The sequence below is a fragment of the Artemia sp. Qi Xiang Cuo genome, chromosome 1, assembly GCF_049724085.1.
Source record: "Artemia sp. Qi Xiang Cuo chromosome 1, ASM4972408v1, whole genome shotgun sequence".
Classification (NCBI taxonomy): Eukaryota; Metazoa; Arthropoda; class Branchiopoda; order Anostraca; family Artemiidae; genus Artemia; species Artemia sp. Qi Xiang Cuo.
The window spans coordinates 64,281,817-64,309,445 of NC_142794.1; the positions used below are offsets into that span (position 1 = coordinate 64,281,817).

The following is a 27,629-nucleotide window of genomic DNA, read 5'->3' on the forward strand; positions in this document are numbered from 1 at the left end:
AACAATGCAAAATTAACTCAAATCAGAAGTTCTATTCCCATTTTGCATACATAATCAAGATTTTGTTCTGTGTGTCGATCCAAAAACAATGTCTTCAGGAGTAACATGACCCACCACAGTCCGTGGGGAGAGGCCTGTAAGTTATGAAATTTGCCCATTGTTTACGGATAGTATTTGTTATTGGGAAGTATACAGACATTTTCCATAGGGGGGGGGGAGATTTTTGTGCTTGGGGTGCGTTTTCCGTAGGGAGAGTTTTCCGCGAGGATGGAAATTTTCGGGGGTTGAAGTTTCCAGGGAAAATTTTACATCGGGAGGTTTTGGTAGAATTCCTATATGGAATTCTTTTTATTTGTCTTACTTTCTCTTTGCCAACTCAATTTTGCATTTGGAGATGTTCCGGAAGAATTGTCCGGGGAAAATTTTCTATGGGTTTGGATTTCAGGAAAAAAATTCCACGGAAGGGGGGATTACCAGAGTCATCGGAAAAGAAATGCGAATTTTTTTTTCCAATCCAAGCACACTAACCAGAATTTTTCAGGCCTGAATGGTCCGGAAGAAATTTTACGGAAGGAGGGGGGAGGGAATTTCAGCAAATATAGACTTGTCTGGACGGAATTTAACGGGGGGAGGGGTGTATTTTACGTGGGAGAAACTTTCCACGGAGGAGTTTTTCGTGAGGGAAGGGGATTTTCATCGAGGGTGAGCCAGATTTACCAACATTATTTGAAAAATTATTCGAAACTGAATAAAAAGAAAACAAGTTTTTTCAACTGAAAGTAAGGAGCAACATTAAAACTCAAAACAAACAGAAATTATTCTGTATATGATGGGGTTGCTCCCCTCCTCAAGAGATTGCTCTTCAAGCTAAAGTTTAACTGTTTGTCCAATTTTTTTTTTTAAGAACGGCTCCTGAAACACAAAGGCTGTTTAATTAGAATTAATTAAACACTTTTTCCACAAAATAAGTTTTTCAAAGAAAAGTAAAGAACTCCATTAAATAAAAAATGAGCAAAAATAAAATCAAATAATCGACCAAGCGTGAAACTACCACAAATCAGCATCGATAAATAAATGAAACCCAAAACGAACGGAAATCAAACAGTTCGTGGTAACGAACTGTAAGTAAGGAGCGACCCGGCTCAATGGTAACCGAAACTCTAGAAAACGATATTTTGATACCAATAGATGCATCAAAAGAATCAGAGTTTAATGCTGATTTTAAATATATAAGTTTCATCAAGTTTATTCCTACCCATCAAAAGTTAAGCGCCTGAGAAAATTTAGCTGATTTTAGAAAAAAGGGGGAGAGACCCCCTAAAAGTTATAGAACATTACTGAAAATCATAACATCATATTCCGCGTATCAGAGAACCCTACTGTAGAGGTTTCAAGCTCCTATTTACAAAAATGTGGAATTTTGTATTTTTTGCCAGAAGAAAGATCACGGGTGTGTGTTTATTTATTTATTTTTTTTTTTTTTTCCCAGGGGTGATCGTATTGACTCAGTGGTCCTAGAATATCGTAGGAGGGCTCATTGGAATGGAAATTAAAAGTTCTAGTGCCCTCTTTGAGCGACCAAAAAAAAGAGGGAACTAGGCCCCCTCCCACGCTCATTTGTTTTCCCAAAGTCACCTGATCAAAATTTTGAGATAGTCATTTTGTTCAGCATGTTCAAAAATATTATAAGTATGTCTTTTAGGATGACTTAATCCTCCGAAGTTCCCGGGGGGAGGGCTGAAAGTTATGAACTTTACCCAATGTTAACATGTATTTGGTTATTGGGAAGTATACAGTCGTTTTCAGGGGAGATTTTTCCTGGTAGTGGGGGGGGGTGGGTGGGTCGGGGTTATGCGGGAGGATCTTTCCGTGAAGGAAGTTTTCATGGGGGAAGGGACATTGCTATGAAGGGGACGCCGGACTTCCCAGCATTATTTAAAAAAAGATCAGAAATTAAATATAAAAAAACAAGTTTTTCAACTGCAAAAGCAGCAACATCAAAACTTTAAACGAATAGAAAATATTACATATATGATTGTGTTCACCTCCTAGTCAATACTTCGCTCTTTAAGCCAAAGATGGTTTAGCACTTTCATAAGAGCTATTTATTCTAATTAACGGCCTTTGTGATTAAGCGGTCATTTTTTAAGAATTGGAACAAAATTCGAACTTTCGCTTAAAGAGCAAGGTATTGACTATGGTCCGAACCCCCTAATATACGTTTTAAAAATATATGAATATAGAAGTTCGTACGTAAATTAATTCGTAAGTTACGTATATTTATTACTAATAAAAACGTTCGTAAATAAAATTAAACAAGTTTCGAGAAAGCCATTTAACCAAATAAAAGTAAATTAATATGAAAATTTTGTTTTAATTATTCATGTACGGCAAGGGCGGATCCAGGATTTTTTACGGGGGGGGGGGGGGTTACTAATTTTTTACTCAGTTTTCGACTAATTTTACTGATTTTTACCAAGGTTTTACTAATTTTTGACTTATTTTCGACTCGGTAAAAATTTTCGGGGGGGGGGGGCGGGGGTTCAAACTGGGTAACACCCCCAGTGGATACGGCCTTGGTGTACGGTGAGCCAAGAACAAAACCTGCATTTATTCATAAACGTTCAAAAATTAAATAAAAAAACAAGTTTTTTTAACTGAAAGTAAGGAGCGACATTAAAACTTAAAACGAACAGAAATTATTCCGTATATGAAAGGGGCTGTCCCTCCTCAACGCCTCGCTCTTTACACTAAAGTTTGACTTTCTCACAACTCTATTTTTATTTTAAACAATGAAAAACTTTACCATAAAGAGCGAGGCGTTGAGGAGGGGACAGCCCCTTTCATATACGGAATAATTTCTGTTCGTTTTAAGTTTAATGTCGCTCCTTACTTTCAGTTAAAAAACTTGTTTTTTTTATTTAATTACAATAAATAACCGAGTTAAACTCAAAACGAGCAGAAATTAGCGTAAGTTGGGCGCAAAACCCCTATGCCTTCCCAAGGCCAGAACAAAATTTGCACTTCAATGAAAAAAACATAAATTTTTTTACTTTTATAACTTTAATAAATCAAATAGTATTAATATTTTGATTACTAAATATCAGTATATGCATATAAAACTGACAATGCACATTCATTTGTATTTTTTCAGCAAAGTACAAATTTCGTTCAGGCCTTGGGAAGGCAAAAGCGCTTTGCGCTCAACTTATGTTAATTTCTGCTTGTTTTAAGTTTGACTCGGTTATTTATTGTAATTTCTGTTCGTTTTGGGTTTCATTTATTTATCGATGTTGATTTGCGGTAGTTTCACGCTTGGTAGATTACTTCATTTTTGCTCATTTTTTGTTTAATGGAGTTCTTTACTTTTCTTTGAAAAGTTCATTTTGTGGAAAAAGTTTGTTAAATTAATTTCTGTTCGTTTTATATTGACATAGTCTTGTCAGGGAAAAAGACAAAAACGCACTCAACATTTTCGTTTTTCAAGACTTTATAGTTTGGTCAGCTATTTGTATGCTGGAAAAAAATTTTCAGCAATTTTTAACAACATACACCCTTTTAAAAATCTGGACAAAAATAGTTCTGTTTAGTTTAGTTTCATACCTCCTCTAGTTGACCTGAAATGGAAAACTTGATACCATTCGCAAAAAAATCTGTTTACTTTCTTTGGTAGCTTGGATACACTTACTCAATTTTGACTTGGTTAAATTTTAAGAGCAGAAGTAGCCTCGAAAGTTTGAACATAATACCCCCCGTCGTTCTTGGGATACTGCTGAGATGCCTTATTTGGAATTAGCAATAACACAGTGCATTTTGATTTAATCTAAAGGGAACATTTAGTTTTTAAATATAATGGGCAAATGAGAGGGTGGGCGTGGGAAGGCGGGAGTGGAAGGGGGATTAGTTGCCCTCCAATCACTTTCGACTATTAAAAAGGGCATCAGCCCTTTCTATTTTCAATCGAATGAGCCCTTTTCGAAGTTCCCATGACAACTTCGATACGAAGTGCCCTGGTCTAAACAACAACAACAACAAAAAATATCACTAATAACTTTCGTCCATTAAAAAGGGTACTAACCATTTGAATTTCGAACCGAATGAGCCTTTTTTCAAGTTTGTACGACAAAGATTTCAATAAAAACCTAATATGCCCAAAGGTCATAACTTATAACCCTTGCCCTGAAGATTGCGGGGGGGGGGTGGGGTGTCATGCTCAAAAGGTATAATTTCCTGAACTTTGAACTGCGTGGAACAAAATGGCTATCTCAAAATCTCTATTGGATATGTTCGGGAAAATGGTGGGGATGAGACGGGCGTAAATCACTCTGCAATCACTGTCAATTATTAAAAAAGGCACTATCCCTTTCCAGTTTCTAATTTAATGAGCTCTTTGGAAGTTTATACGCTTTTGATAAAAACCTTATACACCCCAGGGCATAATTTACAACCCTTGCCCTGAGGGGTGTGGGGGGGTGGATAACTTCAAATACTTAATATCCAGAGCTTAAAACTACGTTGAATAAAAAGGCTATCTCAAAGTTTTGATTAGATGTGTTTGGGGAAAAGGTGGGCGTCAAAGGCGGGTTAGTTGCCCACTAATCACTTTCGACTATGAAAAAGGGCACTAGCCCTTTGAATTTCCAATTGAATGAGCCCTTTTTAAAGTTTCAGCGACAACGCCTTCTATAAAAAATCTTATATGCCCCCAGGGCATAACTTTAAACCCTTGCCCTAAGGACTGTGGGAGACTGTCCTCAAGAACATAATTTCTATCGGGAAATCAACTACGCTGAACAAAATGGCTATCTCAAAATTTTGATTTGATGTGTTTCGGGAAATGGTGGGCTTGGAAGGGGTGTTAATCACCTTCCAATCACTTTCGAATATTAAAAGGGCACAAGCCACTCCAATTTTCAATTGAATGAGCGCTTTTCGAAGTTTCTACGACAACTTCTTCGATACGAAGTGCCCTGCTCAAAAGAAAAACTAATAAAGAATACATTGTGCCAACACCTTTCTTATACGCCCCCAGGGCATAACTTAAAACAGTTGCCCTGAGGGTTGTGGGGAGTGTCCTCCTCTTTACTTAGTCCCCGTTTCTTGTCTCGTTCTCGAGTGTCCGCGTTCTTTACTTAGGCAGCGCGATCGCGCTACCTATGATCTATACAACAACTTTCTATATAAACCTTATCAGCCCCAAGGGCATAACTTACAACCCTTGCACTGAGGGCTCTGAATGGTTTATCTTCCTAAAATACCTAATTTCCAGAACGGTCAACTACGATGAAAGTAGAGATGGGGGTACCAGCGCGATCCCTCACCCCTGCTGCCACCTATAACTTTTTTTTACATAGTTTATGGATGGTTATGTGTGTAGGTCGATTTATTGATGGTTTTATGGATTTTGTCAGTGAGAATGAAAAAACAGGAAGTTTGTCACATTTATGTCTGTTTTCATGGATGGTTATGTGTGTTGGTTGATTTATGTCTGTTTTCATGGATGGTTATGCGTGTTGATTATTTGATGGTGTTATGGATTTTGTCAGTGAGAATGGAAAAACAGGAACTTTGTCACTTCCTTCTTGTTGTTGTTCAAGGCAGATGTTATGAGTTTCCGGGAGATCGCGTGTTTCCAATATTTGTTGTTCAATGCAAATGTTTTGAGTTCCCAAGGTAACACCTGTGCTATCAGTCATTAATCAAATTGTTTCCAGGGAATGTCTGGCAGATGACGTCAAGTTAATTAATGTCTTTGATGCATTTCCAAAGAGAATTGTCTCCGCTACAAAGTTTAGATCACACGTGATGTCATGATTGATTGATTGACACGAAAGGGGAATTAATTTGTTGTTCTAAAGAGAATTGATTCATGAAAGGGAAATTAATTTGGAGTTCTTCCAGAAGAATCGTTTCCGAGCAAATGTTTTGATCTTAGCGCGCGAAAAGGTTTCCAAATAATTGAAATAAGCCAGCGCAGGGATGCTAAACAAAAGGAACATGCTGAAATTACGTTTAGGGATAATTTTGGCGAAACCGTTTTAGCTATTTTATGGAACTATTTCGACGAAACAGTTAGAGACATTATAAAATATGATTTTGAAGAGATTTTAGAAGAGAATTTAATGGTGAAACTCTGTGGTCGTTATAATACACAAGTTCCATTTGAACAGTGTTGTGAGATCCCACTACCCCAACCCCAAAGGGCACCAATCCCCCTACCCCAACCCCAAAGGGTTCCAATCCCCCTACCCCAACCCCGAAGGAAGCCCCCGGTCCTTATAGGTCCCCCCAAGCTTCCACCGGGTCCCCAGACCACACAAAACTCACTCCGGACCCCCCACGGCCCGCACCTGCTCTCCACAGGTCTACCGGGATCCCGAAGGACCAATCGGCCCTAAAGGGCCCCCCAGACCCCCAAAGGCCCTCCACCAGTCCCCAAAGGACCCCCAAAGGCCCTCCCCGATCCTCAAAGGCCCCCCAGACACCCAAAAGGCCCCCCCAACCCCCAAAAACCCTCCCCCGGTCCCCAAAGGTCCACCGGGCTCCCAAAGGGCCCCGGACCCCCAAAGACTCCTGAGCCCCACATTATAATACTTTTTTAAGGCTTTATTATATCTTTTCAGAACAAATTATTATTTTAGGGAATTATTTCGGCGAAACAGTTAGAGACATTTTAAAATATGATTTATGAAGAGATTTTAGAAGAGGATTTGAGGGTCAAACTCTGTGGTCGTTATAATACATAAGTTCCATTTGAATAGTGTTGTGAGGTCCTCTACCACAACCGCAAAGGGCTCCGACCCCCCTACCCCAACCCCAAAGGGTTCCGATCCCCCTACCCCAACCCCAAAGGGTTCCAATCCCCCATACCTCAACCCCGAAGGAAGCCCCCGGTCCTCAAGGGCCCCCCCAAGCTCCCAAAGAACCCCCCGACCCCAATGACTCCCCGGGCTCCCAAAGGCCCTTCCCCTGTCCCCAAAGGTCCACCGCGCTCCCAAAGGACCAATTGGCGCTCAAGGGCCCCCAGACCCCAAAAGGCCCTACCCGAGCCCCCGAAGGCCCACCCCGGTCCTCAAGGGCCCCCCCAGACCCCCAAACGCGCGCCCCGGGCCCCCCCAGGTCCACCCCCCGTCCCCCAAGGTCACCTGGGCGCCCAAAAGACCACCCAATCCTCAAGGGCCCCGGATCCCCAAACGCCTTCCCAGGGCCCCAAAGGCCCCCCGGTCCCCATAGGTCCCCCGGGCTCCCAAACGACCGCCCAATCCCAAAGGGGCCCCCGGCTCCCCAACGACTCCTGCGCCCCCCATTATAATACTTTTTTAAGGCTTTATTATATCTTTTCTGAACAAGTTCCTTTCATAATTTCATTCCTCAACCCATTTTCCAACCTCAATGAGTCACCTCCCCATTTCGTAAATACTTTCTTGAATTTTTTAACATGGTATTTTTTAAACTTTTTTACGTATCTTAAAATGACATAAACACAAAAAACTCACACACACACGCACAAAAACTTACAAACACACACACACACAAAACTTACACACACACACACGAAAACTTACACACACACGCCCAAACTTACACACACAAAAACTTACACACACACACAAACTTACACACACACACAAAAACTTACACACACACACACACGCACAAAACTTACACACACAAAAACTTACACACACACACACACACACACACACACACAAACTTACACCCACACTCAAAATCTTAGACACAAAAAAACTTACACACACACAAAAACTTACAAAAACACTCAAAAAATAACCAGCAAAAAAAAAAAAAAATTAAAACAAAAACTTACACACACACAAAAAATAACACACACGAACAAAAAAAAAAACAAACACAAGAAAGCATACACACACACGAAAACTTACACACACAGACTAAAACTTACACACACACGCCAAAACTTACACACACACAAAAATTACACACACACACACACACAAAAACTTACACATTCACTATAAATCTTACATTCACACAAAAACTTACATGCACACAAAAACTTACACACACACACAATTAGACAAAAAAAAATTTCAATATTTATGCACAGTTATGTCTAAGCAATAAATATTCTGAGCCTCAACCGTTTTTATTCTTTAGAATAGTCCATCACCATGAAAATTATACTTTCAGATTCAACATGTCAGGGAACAAACTTTCAGGCTCAGCATGTAAGAGAACCCTAAATGCTCATCCCAAAAAAGAGGTAAGTTAACCCTAAACGCTCAAAGAATTTCTCTGAAATTACACTTTCAGGTTCAGCATGTAAGAGAACCCTAAATGCTAATCTCAAAAAAAGTAAGTTAACCCTAAACGCTTAAAGAATTTCGTCACAAAAGCTTACACACACACAAAAACTTACACACACACGCCAAAACTTACACACAAAAAAACGAACACACACACACACACAAACTGAAACACACACACACACAAAAAATTACACCCACACACAAAAGCTTACACACACAAAAACTTACACACACACACAAAAACTAACACACACACTCAAAAAATAACATTAACAAAAGAACTTACATTCACACAAAAAATTACACACACACACACACACAAACAAAAACACTCACACACACAAACTAAAACGCACACACCCTAACTTACACACACACACACGCACACACAAAAACTAACACACACTCACAAAAACTAACACACACACACAAAAACTAACACACACACACACACGAAAACTTACACACACACATGAAAACTTACACACACACACACGCCAAAACTTGCACACACACACACAAACTTACACACACACACACACACACACACACACACACAAAAACTTACACATGCATACGAAAACTTACATGCACACAAAAACTTACATGCACACAAAAACTTTAGCACACACACAATTAGACAAAAAAAATACGATATTTATGCACAGTTATGTCTAAGCAATAATTATCTTAAGCATCAACCGTTTTTATTCTTTAGAATAGTCCATCGCCATGAAAATTATACTTTCAGATTCAACATGTCAGGGAACAAACTTTCAGGTTCAGGATGTAAGATAACCCTAAATACTCATCCCAAAAAAGATAAGTTAACCCTAAACACTCAATGAATTTCTCTGAAATTACACTTTCACGTTCAACATGTAAGAGAACCCTAAATGCTCATCCCAAAAAAAGGTAAGTTAACCCTAAACGCTTAAGGAATTTCGTCTCAAAACTTACACACACACACACACACGAAAACTTACACACACACGCCAAAACTTACACACACAAAAACTTAAACACACACACACACAAACTTACACACACACAAAAAAACTTACAACCACACATAAAAGCTTACAAACACAAAAACTTACACACACACACAAAAACGTACACTCATACTCAAAAACTTATATCCACACAAAAACTTACATGCACACACACACACAAAAACTTACACACACACACACACACACAAACTTACACACACACACACACAAAAACTTACACATACACACAAAAACTTACACCCACAGACAAATACTTACCCACACACAAAAACTTGCACACACACACACAAAAACTTACACACACACTCCAAAACTAACACACACACACAAACTTACACACACACACACACACACACACAAAAAAACTTACACAAGCACACTAAAACTTACATGCACACAAAAACTAACATGCACACAAAAACTTACACACACAATTAAACAAAAAATTACGATGTTTATGCACAGTTATGTTTAAGCAATAAATATCTTAAGCCTCAACCGTTTTTATTCTTTAGAATAGTCCATCGACATGAAAATTATACTTTCAGATTCAACATGTCAGGGAACAAACTTTTAGGTTCAGCATGTAAGAGAACCCTAATTGCTCATCCCAAAAAAGAGGTAAGTTAACCCTAAACGCCCAAAGAATTTCTCTGAAATTACACTTTCAGGTTCAGCATGTAAGAGAACCCTAAATGATAATCCCAAAAAAAGTTATGTTAACCCTAAACGCTTAAAGAATTTCGTCACAAAAGCTTACACACACACAAAAACTTACACACACACGCCAAAACTTACACACACAAAAACGTACACACACAAACACACACACACTTACACACACACACACAAAAACTGACACCCACACACAAAACCTAACACACACAAAAACTAACACACACACACGCCAAAACTTACACACACAAAAACGTACACACACACACACACACACAAAAACTTACACACACACACGAAAACTTACACACACACACTAAAACTAACACACACGCAAAAACATAAACACACAAACACACTTACACAAACACACACACACACACACACACACAAAAACTTACACATGCACACGAAAACTTACATGCACACAAAAACTTACATGCACACAAAAACTTACACAGACAATTAGACAAAAAATTATGATGTTTATGCACAGTTATGTTTAAGAAATAAATATCTTAAGCCTCAACCGTTTTTATTCTTTAGAATAGTCCATCGACATGAAAATTATACTTTCAGATTCAACATGTCAGGGAACAAACTTTCAGGTTCAGCATGTAAGAGAACCCTAAATGCTCATCCCAATAAAGAGGTAAGTTAACCCTAAACGCTCAAAGAATTTCTCTGAAATTACACTTTCAGGTTCAGCATGTAAGAGAACCCTAAATGCTCATCCCAAAAAAAGGTAAGTTAACCCTAAACGCTTAAAGAATTTCGTCACAAAATCTTACACACACAAAAAAAATTACACACACGACAAAACTTACACACACAGAAAAGTACGCACACACACACACACACATACACAAACTTACACACACACACAAAAACTTACAAACACATACAAAATCTAACACACACAAAAACTTACACACACACACACACATACTAACACCCACACGCAAAAACTTACATGCAAACAAAAACTTATACACACACACACACACAAACTTACACACACACACACACAAAAAAAAACTAACACACACACACACACACACACAAAAAAACTTACACACACGCACAAAAACTAACACACACACACAAAAACTTACACACACACGAAAACTAACACACACACACAAAAACTTACACACACACGCGCCAAAACTTACACATAAAAACACACTAACACACAGACGCACACACACAAAAAAGGACACATGCACACTAAAACTTACATGCACACAAAAACTAACATGCACACAAAAACTTACACGCACACACACTTAGACAAAAAAATTACGATATTTATGCACAGTTATGTCTAAGCAATAAATATCTTAAGCCTCAACCGTTTTTATTCTTTAGAATAGTCCATCGCCTTAAAAATTTTACTGTCAGATTCAACATGTCAGGGAACAAACTTTCAGGTTCAGGATGTAAGATAACCCTAAAATACTCATCCCAAAAAAGGTAACTTAACCCTAAACGCTCAAAGAATTTCTCTTAAATTAACCTTTCAAGTTCAGCTTGTGAGAAAACCCTAAATGCTCATCCCAAAAAAGGTAAGTTAACCCTAACCACTTAAGGAATTTCGTCTCAAAACTTACACACACACACACGAAAACTTACACACACACGCCAAAACTTACACACACAAAAACTTACACACACACACACACAAACTTACACACACACAAAAAAACTTACACACAAACACAAAAGCTTACACACGCAAAAACTTAAACACACACACAAGAACTTACACCCACACGCAAAACTTACATGCACACACAAACTTACATGCACAAAAAAACTTACACACACACACAAAAACTTACACACACACGCATTAAACCTAATGAAATTTATGTATTTGGAATCAGCGTATAAAACCAATCATTTTCATGTATCTATAATAATAAAATTAGGTTTTTTAGAGTTATGGTTACTTTCAGACCAGTTGCACTTTACTCTCACCTTGTTTCCCAAAAACTGTTTAAAATTAAGGTTTTTTTAGGTGTTTTCGTTTTTGCTTAATTGTTCGACTTGATAGGAATTCTACAACAGGATGGTCGTTGAAATTTCTTAATAACTAAAGATTTTTTTAACAAGAAATGACTGAAAAGTTTTTTGGGGGGAGATGGGTTGATTGGCAGAAGGATCTATTAGGATAGTTATAGTGGAGGCAGAGTTGATAGAGAAAAACCCACGTGGATGAGTTGAAATAAAAAATATTAACAAGAAATGGCTGAAAAGTGTTTTGGGGGAGATGGGCTAATTGGCAGAAGGATTTATTAGCGAATTTATAGTGGAGGGTAAGTTGCTAGTGAAAAATCCAAGCTAATTGTACTTAAATTATTTCAAGAGATACCCATTAGAACTATAAAGAGAAATTTGAGTCTTTCAGAGAACTTTCAGGAATGCGTCTACATGCTAATCAGTTCATGATAAAAATATGACCCCCCCACCTCCGGGACACGGGGACCGAAAGCATGATACGAGTGAGACCCTCACCACCAAGGTCAGGTTAGATTAGGTTAGGTCACCTAACATTTCTAGGTTAACTTACATCAGGTTAAGTGGCGCGCCACTTAAGTTTTTGTGTGTGTGTAAGTTTTGGCGTGTGTGTGTAAGTTTTCGTGTGTGTGTGTGTAAGTTTTCGTGTGTGTGTATGTTTTTTTGTGTGTGTGTGTGTGTAAGTTTTTGTGTGTGTGTGTGTAAGTTTTTGTGTGTGTGTGTAAGTTTTTGTGTGTGTGTGTAAGTTTTTGTGTGCATGTAAGTTTTTGTGTGAATGTAAGTTTTTGCGTGTGTGTGTAAGATTTTGTGTGTGTGTGTAAGTTTTTGTTTGTGTTAGCTTTTGTGTGTGGATGTTAGTTTTTTGTGTGTGTGTGTGTCAGTTTGTGTGTTTGTGTGTGTATGTTTTTGTGTGTGTAAGTTTTGGCGTGTGTGTGTAAGTTTTCGTGTGTGTGTGTGTGTGTAAGTTTTGTGACGAAATTCTTTAAGCGTTTAGGGTTAACTTACCTTTTTTTGGGATGAGCATTTAGGGTTCTCTTACATGTTGAACCTGAAAATGTAATTTCAGAGAAATTCTTTGAGCGTTTAGGGTTAACTTACCTTTTTTGGGATGAGTATTTAGGGTTCTCTTGCATGCTGAACCTGAAAGTTTGTTCTCTGACATGTTGAATCTGAAAGTATAATTTTCATGGCGATGGACTATTCTAAAGAATAAAAACGGTTGAGGCTTAAGATATTTATTGCTTAGACATAACAGTGCATAAATATCGTAATTTTTTTGTCTAATTGTGTGTGCGTGTAAGATTTTGTGTGCATGTAAGTTTTTGTGTGATTGTAAGTTTCCGTAAGCATGTGTAAGTTTGTGTGTGTGTGTGTGTGTGTGTAAGTTTGTGTGTGTGTGTGTTAGTTTTGGAGTGTGTGTGTGTGTAAGTTTTATTGTGTGTGTGTTAGTTTTCGTGTGTGTGTGTGTGTAATTTTGTGTTCTTATTTATAATTTTTTCTGAGTGTGTGTAAGTTTTTTTGTGTGAGTGTGTGTGTAAGTTTTTGTGTGTTTGTGTAAGTGTTTGAGTATGTGTGTAAGTTTTTGTGTGTGTGTGTTAGTTTGTGTTTGCATGTTAGTTTTTGTGTGGATGTTAGTTTTTGCGTGTGTGTGTAAGTATGTTTGTGTGTGTGTAAGTTTTTGTGTGTCTAAGCTTTTCTGTGTGGGTGTAAGTTTTTGTGTGTGTGTGTGTAAGTTTTTGTGTGTGTGTAAGTTTTTGTGTGCGTAAGTTTTGGCGTGTGTGTGTAAGTTTTTGTGTGTGTGTAAGCTTTTGTGACGAAATTCTTTAAGCGTTTAGGGTTAACATACCTTTTTTGGGATTAGCATTTAGGGTTCTCTTACATGCTGAACCTGAAATTGTAATTTCAGAGAAATTTTTTGAGCGTTTAGGGTTAACTTACCTCTTTTTTGTGATGAGCATTTAGGGTTCTCTTACATGCTGAGCCTGAAAGTTTGTTCCCTGACATGTTGAATCTGAAAGTATAATTTTCATGGTGATGGACTATTCTAAAGAATAAAAACGGTTGAGGCTTAAGATATTTATTGATTAGACTTAACTGTGCATAAATATCGTAATTTTTTTTGTCTAATTGTGTGTGTGTGTAAGTTTTTGCGTGTATGTAAGTTTTTGAGTGCATGTAAGATCTCGTATGCAGGTGTCATTTTTTGTGTATGTGTGTGTGTGTAATTTTTGTGTGTGTGTAAGTTTTGGCGTGTGTGTGTAAGTTTTCGTGTGTGTGAGTAAGTTTTCGTGTGTGTGTAAGTTTTTGTGTGTGTGTGTAAGTTTTTGTGCGTGTGTGTAAGTTTTTGTGTGTGTGTAAGTTTTTGTGTGCATGTAAGTTTTTGTGTGCATGTAAGTTTTTGCGTGTGGGTGTAAGTTTTTGTGTGTGTGTGTAAGTTTTTGTGTGTATAAGCTTTTGTGTGTGGGTGTAAGTTTTTGTGTGTGTGTGTGTGTGTTTGTATTTGTGTGTTTGTGTGTATGTGTGTTTATGTGTTTAGGTATGTGTGTGTTTCTGTGTGTGTGTTTTTGTGTGTGTGTGTGTGTTTGTATGTGTATGTTTGTGTGTATTTGTGTGTGTGTGTGTGTGTGTGTGTGTGTGTGTGTGTGTGTGTGTGTGTGTGTGTGTGTGTGTGTGTGTGTGTGTGTGTGTGTGTGTGTGTGTGTGTGTGTGTGTGTGTGTGTGTGTGTGTGTGTGTGTGTGTGTGTGTGTGTGTGTGTGTGTGTGTGTGTGTGTGTGTGTGTGTGTGTGTGTGTGTGTGTGTGTGTGTGTGTGTGTGTGTGTGTGTGTGTGTGTGTGTGTGTGTGTGTGTGTATATGTGTGTGGGTGTTAGTATTTGTTTGTGTTTGTTTGTTTATGTTCGTGTTTCTTTGGGTGTTTTTTTTTTTGTGTTATATTGTTTGTTTTTGATTGTGTGTTTCTGTGTGTTTTTTTGATAGTTTTTGTTTGATTTTGTGTGTGAGTGTGTTTGTTTTTTGTGTGTGTGTGTTTTTGATTTTTTGTGTGTGTTTGTTTTTGTGTGTGTGTGTTAGTTTTTGTGTGTGTAAGTTTTTGTGTGCATGTAAGTTTTCTTGTGTGTGGGTTTAAGTTTTGTGTGTGTGTGTGTGTGTATGTTTTTGTGAGTGTGTGTATGAGTTTTTTTTTGTGTTCATGTAATTTTAAGATACGTAAAAAAGTTAAAAAAATACCATGTTAAAAAATTCAAGAAAGTATTTAGGAAATGGGGAGGTGACTCTTTGAGGTTGGAAAATGGGTTTAGGAATGACATTATGAAAGGAACTTGTTCAGAAAAGATATAATAAAGCCTTAAAAAAGTATTATAATGGGGGGCTCAGGAGTCTTGGGGGATCCGGGGGCCCCTTTGGGATTAGGTGGTCTTTTGGGAGCCCGGGGGACCTTTGGGGACCGGGGGCCTTTGGGGCCCAGGAAAGGCGTTTGGGGATCCGGGGCCCTCGAGGATGGGGTGGTCTTTTGGGAGCCCAGTGGACCTTTGGGGACCGGGGTGGGACCTTGGGGGGCCCGGGGCGCGCCTTGGGGGGGCTGGGGGGCCCTGGAGGACCGGGGTGGGCCTGTGGGGGCTCGAGTAGGGCCTTTTGGGGTCTGGGGGCCCTTGAGCGACAATTGGTCCTTTGGGAGCCCGGTGGACCTTTGGGGACAGGGGAAGGGCCTTTGGGAGCCCGGGGAGTCTTTGGGGTCGGGGGGTTCTTTGGGAGCTTGGGGGGGGGCCTTGAGGACCGGGGGCTTCCTTAGGGGTTGAATTATGGGGGATTGGAACCCTTTGGGGTTGGGGTCGGGGGATCGGAACCCTCTGGGGTTGGGGTAGGGGGATCGGAGCCCTTTGGGGTTGTGGTAGAGGACCTCACAACACTTCAAATGGAACTTATGTATTATAACGACCACGGAGTTTGACCCTCAAATCCTCTTCTAAAATCTCTTCATAAATCATATTTTAAAATGTCTAACTGTTTCGCCGAAATAATTCCCTAAAATAATAATTTGTTCTGAAAAGATACAATAAAGCCTTAAAAAAGTATTATAATCTGGGGCTCAGGAGTCTTTGGGGGTCCGGGGGCCCTTTGGGAGCCGGGTGGACTTTTGGGGACCGGGGGAGGGTTTTTGGGGGTTCGGGGGGGCCTTTTGGGTGTCTGGGGGGCCTTTGAGGATCAGGGAGGGCCTTTGGGGGTCCGGGGGACCTTTGGGGACTGGTGGAGGGATTTTGGGGGTCTGGGGGACCCTTGAGGGTCGAATGGTCCTTTGGGAGCCCGGTGGACCTTTGGGGACCGGGGGAGGGCCTTTGGGGGCCCGGGGAGAGCCTTTGGGGGTGTTGGGGCCCTTTGGGAGCTTGGGGGGACCCTTGAGGAGCGGGGGCTTCCTTCGGGGTTGAGGTAGGGGGATTGGAACCCTTTGGGGTTGGGGTAGGGGGATTGGAGCCCTTTGGGGTTGGGGTAGTGGGATCTCACAACACTGTTCAAATGGAACTTGTGTATTATAACGACCACAGAGTTTCACCATTAAATTCTCTTCTAAAATCTCTTCAAAAATCATATTTTGTAATGTCTCTAACTGTTTCGTCGAAATAGTTCCATAAAATAGCTAAAACGGTTTCGCCAAAATTATCCCCAAACGGAATTTCAACATGTTCCTTTTGTTTGGCATCCCTGCGCTGGCTTATTTCAATTATTTGGAAACCTTTTCGCGCGCTAAGATCAAAACATTTGCTCGGAAACGATTCTTCTGGAAGAACTCCAAATTAATTTCCCTTTCATGAATCAATTCTCTTTAGAACAACAAATTAATTCCCCTTTCGTGTCAATCAATCAATCATGACATCATCTGTCACGTGTGATCTAAACTTTGTAGCGGAGACAATTCTCTTTGGAAATGCATCAAAGACATTAATTAACTTGACGTCATCTGCCAGACATTCCCTGGAAACAATTTGATTAATGACTGATAGCACAGGTGTTACCTTGGGAACTCATAACATCTGCATCGAACAACAAATATTGGAAACACGCGATCTCCCGGAAACTCATAACATTTGCCTTGAACAACAACAAGAAGGAAGTGACAAAGTTCCCGTTTTTCCATTATCACTGACAAAATCCATAAAACCGTCAAATAATCAACACGCATAAACATCCATGAAAACAGACATAAATCAACCAACACACATAACCATCCATGAAAACAGACATAAATGTGACAAACTTCCTGTTTTTTCATTCTCACTGACAAAATCCATAAAACCATCAATAAATCGACCTACACACATAACCATCCATAAACTATGTAAAAAAAAGTTATAGGTGGCAGCAGGGGTGAGGGATCGCGCTGGTACCCCCATCTCTACTGATGAACAAAATGGATATCTCAAAATTTTGATTGGATGTATTTTGGAAAATGGTAGGCGTGACAGGGGCTAGTCGCTATCCAATCACTTTTAACTATCAAAAAAGGCACTAGCCCTTTCAATTTCCAATTGAATGAGCCCTTTTGAAGTTTCTACGACAACGCTTTCAATAAAAACTTCATATGCCCCAGGGCATAACTTACAACCCATGCACTGAGGGCTCTAAGGGGGGTTATCATCCTAAAAGACATAATTTCCAGAACTTTCAACTACGTTGAACAAAATGGATATCCAAAATTTAATTCGATGTGTTTGGGAAAATGGTGGGCATGAGAGGTGCGTTAGTCGCCATCCAATCACTTTCAACTATTAAAAAAGGCACTAGCCCTTTCAATTTCCAATTGAATGAGCCCTTTTGAAGTTTCTACGACAATGCTTTAAATAAAAACTGTATATGCCCCCAGGGCATAACTTACAACCCTTGCCCTGAGGGCTGTGGGGGGAGGGGTTGTCATCCTTAAAGACCTTATTTCCAAAAACTTTCAACTACGTTGAATAAAATGGCTAACTCAAAACTTTTATTGGATGTGTTTGGGGGAATCATGGGCGTGGGGGGGGGGGGCTAGTTGCCCTCCAATCATTTTCGACTATTAAAAAAGGTACTAGCCATTCGAATTTCAAATCGAATAAGCCTGTTTTGAAGTTTCTACGACAACGTCTTCTATAAAAACCTTATATGCCCCCAGGGTATAAGTTAAAACCCTTGCCCTAAGGGCTCTGGGGGAGTTTCCTCGTCAAAAACACATTTTCTATCTGGAAATCAACTGCGCTTTTTTTTAATTACATCGTCAGCCATTGAGTTTCCAATTTGCTTACTAAAGAGCGATAAAGCACTGCTATCTGATGGTATTCAAACTTAGCATTTGCTTCATGGGACTCCCAAATTGATTGAATTCCTTGAAATTTTATTCTCGGCTTTCATCACACAACAATACGTACCCAAAGCGATACGTGAGGGTTTAGCAACGCGTGTTCCAAAATAGAATAAGGATCCCCAATCCTGTGGTTTATGTAGTCCAATAACAGTATATTCAGTTTTAGGTATACTGTCTGAAAGGATCCTTGAATATGATTAAATAAAATAAAAAACAAGTTTTTTCAACTGAAAGTTAGGAGCAACATTAAAACTTGAAACGAACAGAACTTTTTACGTATATGAGGGGGTTTGCCCCCTAGTCAATACCTCACTCTTTACGCTAAATTTTAAATGTTGTTCGAATCAAAAATTCCTGAATCACAAAGACTGTTCGATTAGAATATATAGCCCCTTTGAAAGTACTAAAGAAAAGTTTAGCGTAAGGAGCAAGGCATTGACAAGGGGGCAAACCCCTTCACATACGTAAAATTTCTATTCGTTTTAAGTTTTAGAGTTGCTCCTTACTTTCAGTTGAAAAAACTTGTTGGGAGATCCGGCACCCCCTTCATAGAAATGTCCCTTCCCCCAAGAAAATATCCTCTACGGAAAGATCCTCCCACATAATCCCCTCCTCCTCCCAGAAATTCAAGGAAGTTTGAAGTGTCATAGGGTTGGACCCAAATTAGACTGCCTTCAACCCTAAGCAAATAAAAAAGAATGAGGGGTAATCTAATTTATGGGTCCTAAACTAAATACTATTTTAACAAGATTGTAGTTAATTTACATTAAGAAAATTTCTACCTATATAGAGAATAGCTTCTAGTTTGACTGCCCCCCCCTTCTTACTCCTGCACGTGTAGCAAATTTGCACGAATATAGGGAGGCACACAATGTATTTTTTAATGTGTAGTGAAGGACAATTTGTCACTTTATACTAAAAAGCTTTGTTCAATGAATAAATACGGCATAATTAGTCCTAAACTTGCACCCAGGGTTGCCAGTCGGCATATTTTTTTTGGTGCCGCTTTTGGTGGCAAAATAGTGTCACGTTCGTATAAAAAGTGTCATTTTCCAAAAATTTGCCACTCGCGATGCTTCGCATCGTTCGCGCTGGTACCAATATGCTTTTCAAATTGAAAATATTGGCGAATCCAATTGGGATCATCTCCGCGCGGTTTTCGGCATCTTTCGATTTTCAAACATGAAAAGTCGGCTCTAATGTCGTGCATAAACTACAAGAAAGTAAGGTACTCTTGCATTATGCGCGCCTTTCTAAAAAGTCAAGTTTGGTTAATGCTAATGAAATAAAATAAAATAGGAGAAATGTATAATAGTTTAGAAATGAATTTGGGCTATATATTTGCACATTAGGAGGGGTGGGTGGGGGTAAAGTATAGCATATATTAAATACGTAACCTAACCTATGTACCTTCCCCCCCCCTAAACCCCCAAAAAACACAGTTTAATATCGTATACGCAATGAAAACCATGCTATCATTGCCTACTCTATAGCGGTCAACACGTCAAAAACGGGTTTTGTCATTGCCTACTCTATAGCGGTTAACCCAAAAGGCCCGCATAATCCAAGAGTACCAAAAGTAATATTGATTCTACTTAGGCGGTGCTGATTCTCCGCTTTGCGCAGCAATTCTGCTCTTGTCAACTTTCCAGGCCTCCCCTTAAAACCCATTAAAGCGCAAATGGTGCTTACTGTATAAATAGGGGATTCGTCCCACAGAGTAATTATTTCTCTTTTTTTTTTGAGCAGTCTTTGCTCATAGCGCGAAAAAGGAAAAAAGAAAGAAAAGAAAAAAAGCCGTTGGAGCTTCTTTTTTTCTTTTGAGAAAACGGGAAAAAAGGACAACAATACTCTTCTACACTGAGAGTTGTTCATCCAGTTTTTCTACACAATGGACTATCTGGATTATTACAGTGCGTTCGGGTACTTGAAACTTTTCTCTGAGAATACTGAAAAGAATGTCGCGAACATAGATCACAGCTACTGATGACCCTATGATAAATACAACTTATAGTCAATCAGACACTAACTCTTTCAAATAATTTATTTGAGAAAAACTTCATTCTTCTCAGAATTTTTAAGTTTTGTGCCACTCAGTTTAGTGCAATAAAATGGCCAAAAACGCCACTTTCCTGTGGCACAAGCTTTCTGACTACGTAAAAAGGGCAGCAGAATTTTCAGCTTGTATTAGAATGACCCTTCCCTCATTTTCTAAGACCATTAGTTTGATATGATCACCCCTGGAAAAAACAAACAGATTAACACACATCCATGATCTTTCATGTGGGGAATAATTTGAACAATTCCACATTTTTTTAGAATGGAGGGAAGAGGAAGACGAAAACCTTGAAGCAGCAATCAGATCTTCGTAAAAATAAGCCAGTGAAATAATTATCTTGGAGGACCGAAATTCAAAAGTTTAGTTTAAAATAATCCCCCACTCCTCTCCTCATATAATGCATAAATGTCATGTTTTTCCTTTTCCTGATCGCTTTCTCTTGTTTATTATCTTCCTTCCCATTCCTATGCTTATTCCAGTAATAAACTTCAGATAGAGTACAATTTTCCTAAAGAGATAAAACCGTGGACAAATGCCATTTTAAGCCATTTTCTACCAAACAAGAACAAATTTCAAATTCAAAGGGTCAAAACGATACCGGATAAAGTCTTGAAATGGGCAATCATTTGAAAAGCATTCATGTCTTGGAATGTCGATTTAAGGCTGCCACGTGGTCAGGTACGCACACAGGAACTTTTTTTAGAGGGGGGGGGGACATAAAATAATATTTAAAGATTTATTGAGAATTGAAAAAGAATTTATTAAGAAAAGAGTACCCGGAAATTAATAAGACTTGGTATTATAAGCGTGATCGGGCCCCAAGCCCCTCCTCACTGCGTAGATCTACGATCCTGCCCGTGGTGGTTGAGTATCCTTAGGCGTTTATATAGAGCCGATCAAACTGAATTTTATATTTCCTTGGGGATGGCAAATCAAATAGGGTGTTTACTTGTTGTTTAAGAAGAATCCACCGAAAAGCATTAATGGAACCATCATTGGCGCGGAAATTGCAAGAGCTGTGGCCAAATTGGGACTTGCACATGAAACCATGTAACCTAAAATGAAAAACTTAAACAAAACATATAGAAAGCTGTTTTTAAGTTAAAAACAATTGAGATTTACTCCGCCACAAAGTCAATTACCTTCATTAAATGATATTAATCAAACAAACTTTTTGCACAAAATAATTTTTCAAAAAAAAGTAAAGAACTTCATTAAACCAAAAATAAACAAAAATAGAATCAAATAATCTACCAAGCATACAACTACCACAAATCAGTGTCAATAAATAAGTGAAACCCAAAACAAAAAAAAATTAAAATAAGTCAAACTAAAAACGAGCAGAAATTAATCTGAGTAGGGTTCTAAAACTTGTGCTTTATAAAAGCCAGAATATAATTTGTACTTTACTGAAAGTATTCTTTTAAATGTTTTCACTTTTATAACTTTAAGAAATCAAAAATTAATGAAGATTTTAAGGAATAAATATCAGCATATGTACATTAAACAGAAAATGCATATTTTTTTTCAGTAAATTCATTTGAATTTTCTCAGTAAAGTACAAATTATATTCTGGCTTTTATAAAGGATAGGGTTTAGAACCCTACTCAGAATATATTCTGCTTGTTTTGAGTTTGAATTATTTAAATTCATGTTCGTTTTTGGTCTCACAAACTTGTTGTTAAAAATTTGTGGTAGTTGTATCATTTATTGTTTGGTATGGAGTATGACTCTATTTTTGTTCATTTTTGGTTGAGCGAGGTTCGCTACTATTTTTTAAAAACTTATTCTGTTGAGAAAGTTTTTTTGAATAATAATTTCTGTTCGTTTTATTTTGACATAGTCTTTCTCAGTGAGAAAGACTGAGCTTCTTCTAAAGTTAAACAACCATTCCTTGCATAAAAATCTTTAATAACCCTTGGGCATAACTTACAACACCTGCTCCTAATCTTTGAGGTTTGTTTCAATCCCAAAAGCCTTGTTATATGCTATTTAGACTATTTTGATAAGAATGACTATCTCAAAATTTCTACTTGACGCATTTCAGGACAATATGAGGTGTGTGTAGGGAGGAGAGGGTAGCTGCCTTCTGATCGCTTTGATTCTTAAAAAGAACACTAGAGCGTCAGATTACCAATCAAATGAGCCCCCTTCGAAGTTTATATGACTTTCTATAAAAACCATGCTTCACACTTTCTATAAAAACCATATATGTCATGAGGGCACAACTTACAACCCTTGCTTTGAGAGCTGGGGTTTTTTTACCCTCAAAGACATAATTTCCAGACCTTTCTGATAGGATAAACAAAATGGCTATATCAAAATTTTGATTGGAAGTGTTTGGGGAAATAATAGGCGTAGAGGGAGACATTTGCCCTCTTATCACTTTCGACTAATAAAAAAGAAACAAGTGCTCTCAATTTTCATTCAAATGAGCCCTTTTTGAAGTTTCTACAACAACAATTTCTATAAAAACTTTATATACCCCATGGGCGTAACTTACGACCCTTGTCCTGAGGGCTATGGGGGGAGGGTGGTCATCCTCAAAGACATAATTTCCAGACCTTTCAACTACGTTGAACAAAATGGCCATATCAAAATGTTGACCGGAAATTTTTAGGGAAATGATGGGCAAGGGGAGGGGGCTATTCTCCCTCTGATTACTTTCGACTATTAAAAAGGACAATACCCCTCTCAATTTCTAATCCAAAGAGGCCTTTTTGCAGTTTTTACGATAACACTTTCTATATGACATTATATGCCCCTAGGATATAACGGAAACCTTAGCCCTGAGGGCTGTGGAGGTTGTCATACTCAAACCATAATTTCCGGACGCTTCAACTACGTTCAACAAGATTGCTCAATCAAAATGTTGATCGGAAGTGTTTGGGGAACTAATGCGTATGGGGGGGGGTGGTATTCGCCCTCCGATCGCTTTTGACTATTAATAATGGCAGTAGCCCTCTCAATTCCTAATTAAATGAGTCCTTTTTGAAATTTCTGCGACAACGCTGGCAAACACCTAATTTCCAAAACTTTCAACTACGTTGAACAAAATGTCTATCTCAACATTTTGATAGGATGTGTTTGGAAAAATTGTGGGCGTGAGAGGGGCGTCAGTTGCCTTCCAATCCCTTTCACCTACTAGAGAGGGCACAAGTCACTCCAATTTCCAATCGAATGAGCCCTTTTCGAAGGGGCATTAGTTACCCTCCAATCACTTTCGACAATTAAATGGGGCACTAGCGCTTTCAAGCTCCAATCGCTTGAGCCCTTTTTAAAGTTTTGCTTTCTATAAAACGACATAACTATCTATAAAAAGTTTCGCTTTCTATATCGACAAAGCTTTCTATAAAACCTTATGTGCCCCCAGGGCATAACTTACAACCCTTGCGCAGAGGGCCGTGGGGGGAGTGCCATCCTCAAAGACGAAATTTCCGGACTTTTCAACTAAGTTGAACGAAATAGATATCTCAAAATTTTTATTGGATGTTTTTGGGGAAATGGTGGGCGTGGTTGGGGTTTTAGGTTTCCTCCAATCACTTTTGACTATTAAAGAGGGCACTAGCCCTTCGAAGTTTCGAAGTTTTCCAAGTTTCTATGACAACACTATCTAAAAACCTTATAAACTTCCAGGGCATAACTTACAACCCTTGCCCTCATGGGCATGGGAACGGGTTATTATCCTCAAAGACTTAATATGTAGAACTTCCAACTATGTTGAAAAAAATGACTATGTCAATATTTTGAATGGATGTGTTTGGGGAAAGGGTGGGCGTGCGAGGGCGGTTAGTTTCCCTCCAATCAATTTCGACTAGCCCATTAAAAAGGGGACTAGCTCTTTCAATTTAAAATTGAATGAGCCTTTTTTGAAGTTCCTACGACATTTCCTATAAAAAAAAACCTTATATGCCCCCAGGGCATACCTTACAACAATTGCCTTGGAGCCTGGGGGGAGGGTTGTCACCCTCAAATACATAATTTCCAGAACTTTCATCTACATTAAACAACATCTCTATCTATAAATTTCAATTGAATATGTTAGGGGAAAGGATGAGTTTGAGAGGGGGGTTAGTTGCCCTTCGTTCACTTTTGGCTATTTAACAGAGTATCAGCTATTTAGATATTCGATTAAATGAGCCCTTTTTGAAGTTTCTACGACAAAACTTTCTACAAAACCCACATATGCCCCCAGGGCATAACTTAAAGCCCTTGCCCTGATGGTTTGGGGGGGGGGTTGTCGTCCTTAAAGACCTAATTACCAGAACTTTCAACTACGTTGAGAAAAAATGGCTATCTCAAAATTTTGATTGTGTGTGATTGGGAAAATGGTGGGCGTGAGAAGGGGGTTAGTTGCCCTCCAATTACTTTCGACTATTAAAAGGGCCACTTCAATTTCCAATCGAATAAGCCCTTTTTGAATTCTCTACGACAACACTTTCTATAAAAGCCTTATATGGCCCCAGGGTATAACTTACAACCCTTGTGGGGGGGGGCCATCCTCAAAGACCTAATTTTCAGAACTTTCAATTACGTTGAAAAGAATGCCTATCCAAAAATTTTGATTGGATGTGTTTGGGGAAAAGGTGGGCGTGATAGGGGATTATTTGCCCATCAATCACTTTCGACTATTAAAAAGGGCACTAGCCATTTAAATTTCCAATCGAATGAGCTCTTTTTGAAATTTCTACGACAACACTTTCTATAAAAATCTTATAAGCCCCCAGGGCATAACTTACAACCCTTGCCCTGAGGGTTGTAGGGGAGTGTCCTCTTCAAAAATATATTTTCTATCTGGAAATCAACTACGCTAAACAAAACGGTTATCTCAAAATTTTGATTGGATGTGTTTGCGGAAATGGTGGCGTGGAAGGGGTGTCAGTTGCCTTCCAATCACTTTCAACTATTGAAAAGGGCGCAAGACACTCCAATTTACAATCAAATGAGCCCTTTTTGAAGTTTCTACGACAACTCCTTCGATACGAAGTGCCCTGGCCTAAAGAAATACATTGTGCCAACATCGTTCTTTACAGAGGCAGCGCGATTGCGCTGCCTGTGAAAATCATCTATCGTAATTCTATTTTAGCCAATTAATTTTTGACTCTTCATGATAGTAGTTTTATGATATTGTTATTATAATCATCATTGTTGCAGCATTTATAGACTATAAAATAGTACCCTTTTGGAAAAGAAAGAAAAATGACAATATACGCGAAAAATCCCCTTGATACACTAGTGTTCTATGGTGCTTTAAATCATCGTTTCTATGTGGATTCCAAAATGTGAGCCATTTTTTAATGTCTGTATTTTTTGCAAAATAGTCTTTTTTATACGGGAAATTTACGGGTAGAAAGGACTAAAAAAATTCAAGTTTCCTGACGCACATCCTTATCAATTTTCTAATTTGTATTTTTGACCCCATTGTTTTTCTCAAATGATTTTGGGAATTTTTTTCTAGTAATTTTAGAAGATTAAAAAGGATGTCACAAAACTGACAAATGCTTGGTTAATCGTAAATAATATTTTATTTAAGTACCTGCAATGAAAGAATTTCTTCAACACGCAAAAAATATATTTCTCTAAAAAATGACCAGAGCTCTAGAAGTAAAAAATGACCTGTACCATTAGTAATCAAAAATCTAAAAAAAAAGAAGTTTCAAAGCAATATATACATTAAAACAATCTGTTTTTCTTGTTGAGTGCAAATATTCATTAATTTTCATTTTCAAATAGATATATCCCGTTCTATCCAATAACTATGATTGAGCCACAAGAACAATGTCCATCTTCCTGCATTTCTAATTGTATCAATGCCTCTCTTGTGTCATATACTAATAATATCCTTAATATTAGCCGAATTACTGAACGACTTGCTGATTTTTTTTTTTAATCTGCAAGTTTCAACTTAATAACCTTTTTGAAGTTATTTACACCTACGTCCCTGTCTAAGGGTATTAATTTCAAACTTTCAGGGAATCTTGAGGGGAATTTCGAAATAAATCAAAGGACATTATATGCATCCAGGACGTTAAAAGGGCGGATCTACACTGTTTCAGGAACGGCCAAGGCTATTTGGTTGAGATTTTCAGGGAAAGTGTAGGGTATGTTGAACTAAATCAAAAGACACTATAGGTATCCAAGTGGTCAAAAGAGGGTATCTGGACTATTTATGAAATACCTAAAGGTATTAAATTGAAACTTCCATTGAATGTTCAAAGGGATGGTAAGTAAACCAAAAGACACGATATCCATCCATTTTGTCAAAATAGCGTATCTGCAGAAAGCTCAGGAAAAATTAAGGGTATCCAGTTGAAACTTTGACAGAATGCTGAGGGAATGTTGAACTGTTTCAAAAGTTAATATGTGCATTGAGTCTGTCAAAAGGGCTTATGCGCAATATCTACAGAACGAGCAAGGGTATCAAGTTCAAGCTTTGAGAGAATGCTGAAGGAATGTTAAACTATATCAAAAGTTAATATGTGCAATGAGTCTATTTAAAGGGTTTATGCGCAATTTCTATAGAACGGGTAAGGGTATCAAACTGAAACTACCAGGGGACGTTGAACTAAATCTAAACCAACTGTGTATATCTAGGTTGTCAAAAGGGCGTATCTGCAATATCTCAAGAACGTCAATTGTAATAAGCTGAAACTTTCAAGGAATTTGGAATTAATCAAGAAGTACTATGCACCCAAGTTGTCAAAAAGGCATATCTTCGATATCCCAAGAACGCCTAAGGGTAGTAACTGCCTTCAAGGACTGTTAGGACTGTTAATTTAAACCAAAAGACACTTCATGCATCCAGGTTGTCAAACGGACACATTTGCAATATCTGACAAATGGTTAGGGGTATTAAATTGAAAGTTTCAGGGAATGTTTGGAGGGGGACCGTTGGCAACCTAAATAAAAAGCCACTATATGCATCCAAAAGGGTGCACCTGCAATATCTCAGGGGCGGCTAAAGGCAACATGTTTGAACTTTCAGGGGATATTGAGGGTTATGTTAAACTAAATCGAAAGATACTATGGGAATACAGGACGTCAAAATGTCGTATCAGTAATATTTCGGAAATAGTTAAGGATATTAAGTCGTAACTCTCAGGAAATGTTAAGGTTGACGTTGAACTAAATCAAAAGACAGTGCATGCATCCAGATGGTCAAAAAGGCGCAAATCATATATCTGAGGATCTACCAAGAGCGTCAATTTTAAAGTTTCAGGGGATGTTGCAGTAAATCAAAAG

General features: G+C 38.5%; 1 protein-coding gene across 3 annotated transcripts in view; it reads right to left on the minus strand.

The window, feature by feature from the left end:
• The window catches only part of LOC148956594 (protein white-like), a 502,792-nt gene that overhangs the window by 2,226 nt on the left and 472,937 nt on the right, over positions 1-27,629 (minus strand). For 2 of the 3 annotated variants that reach the window (XM_089086018.1, XM_089086013.1), the window contains exon 8: positions 21,337-21,442. The exons of the other annotated variant lie outside the window; for it this stretch is intronic. In XM_089086018.1, coding sequence (XP_088942144.1) covers positions 21,337-21,442 — 106 coding nt within the window. The remainder of the gene's footprint in view (positions 1-21,336; positions 21,443-27,629) is intronic. 3 annotated transcript variants of the gene reach the window in all.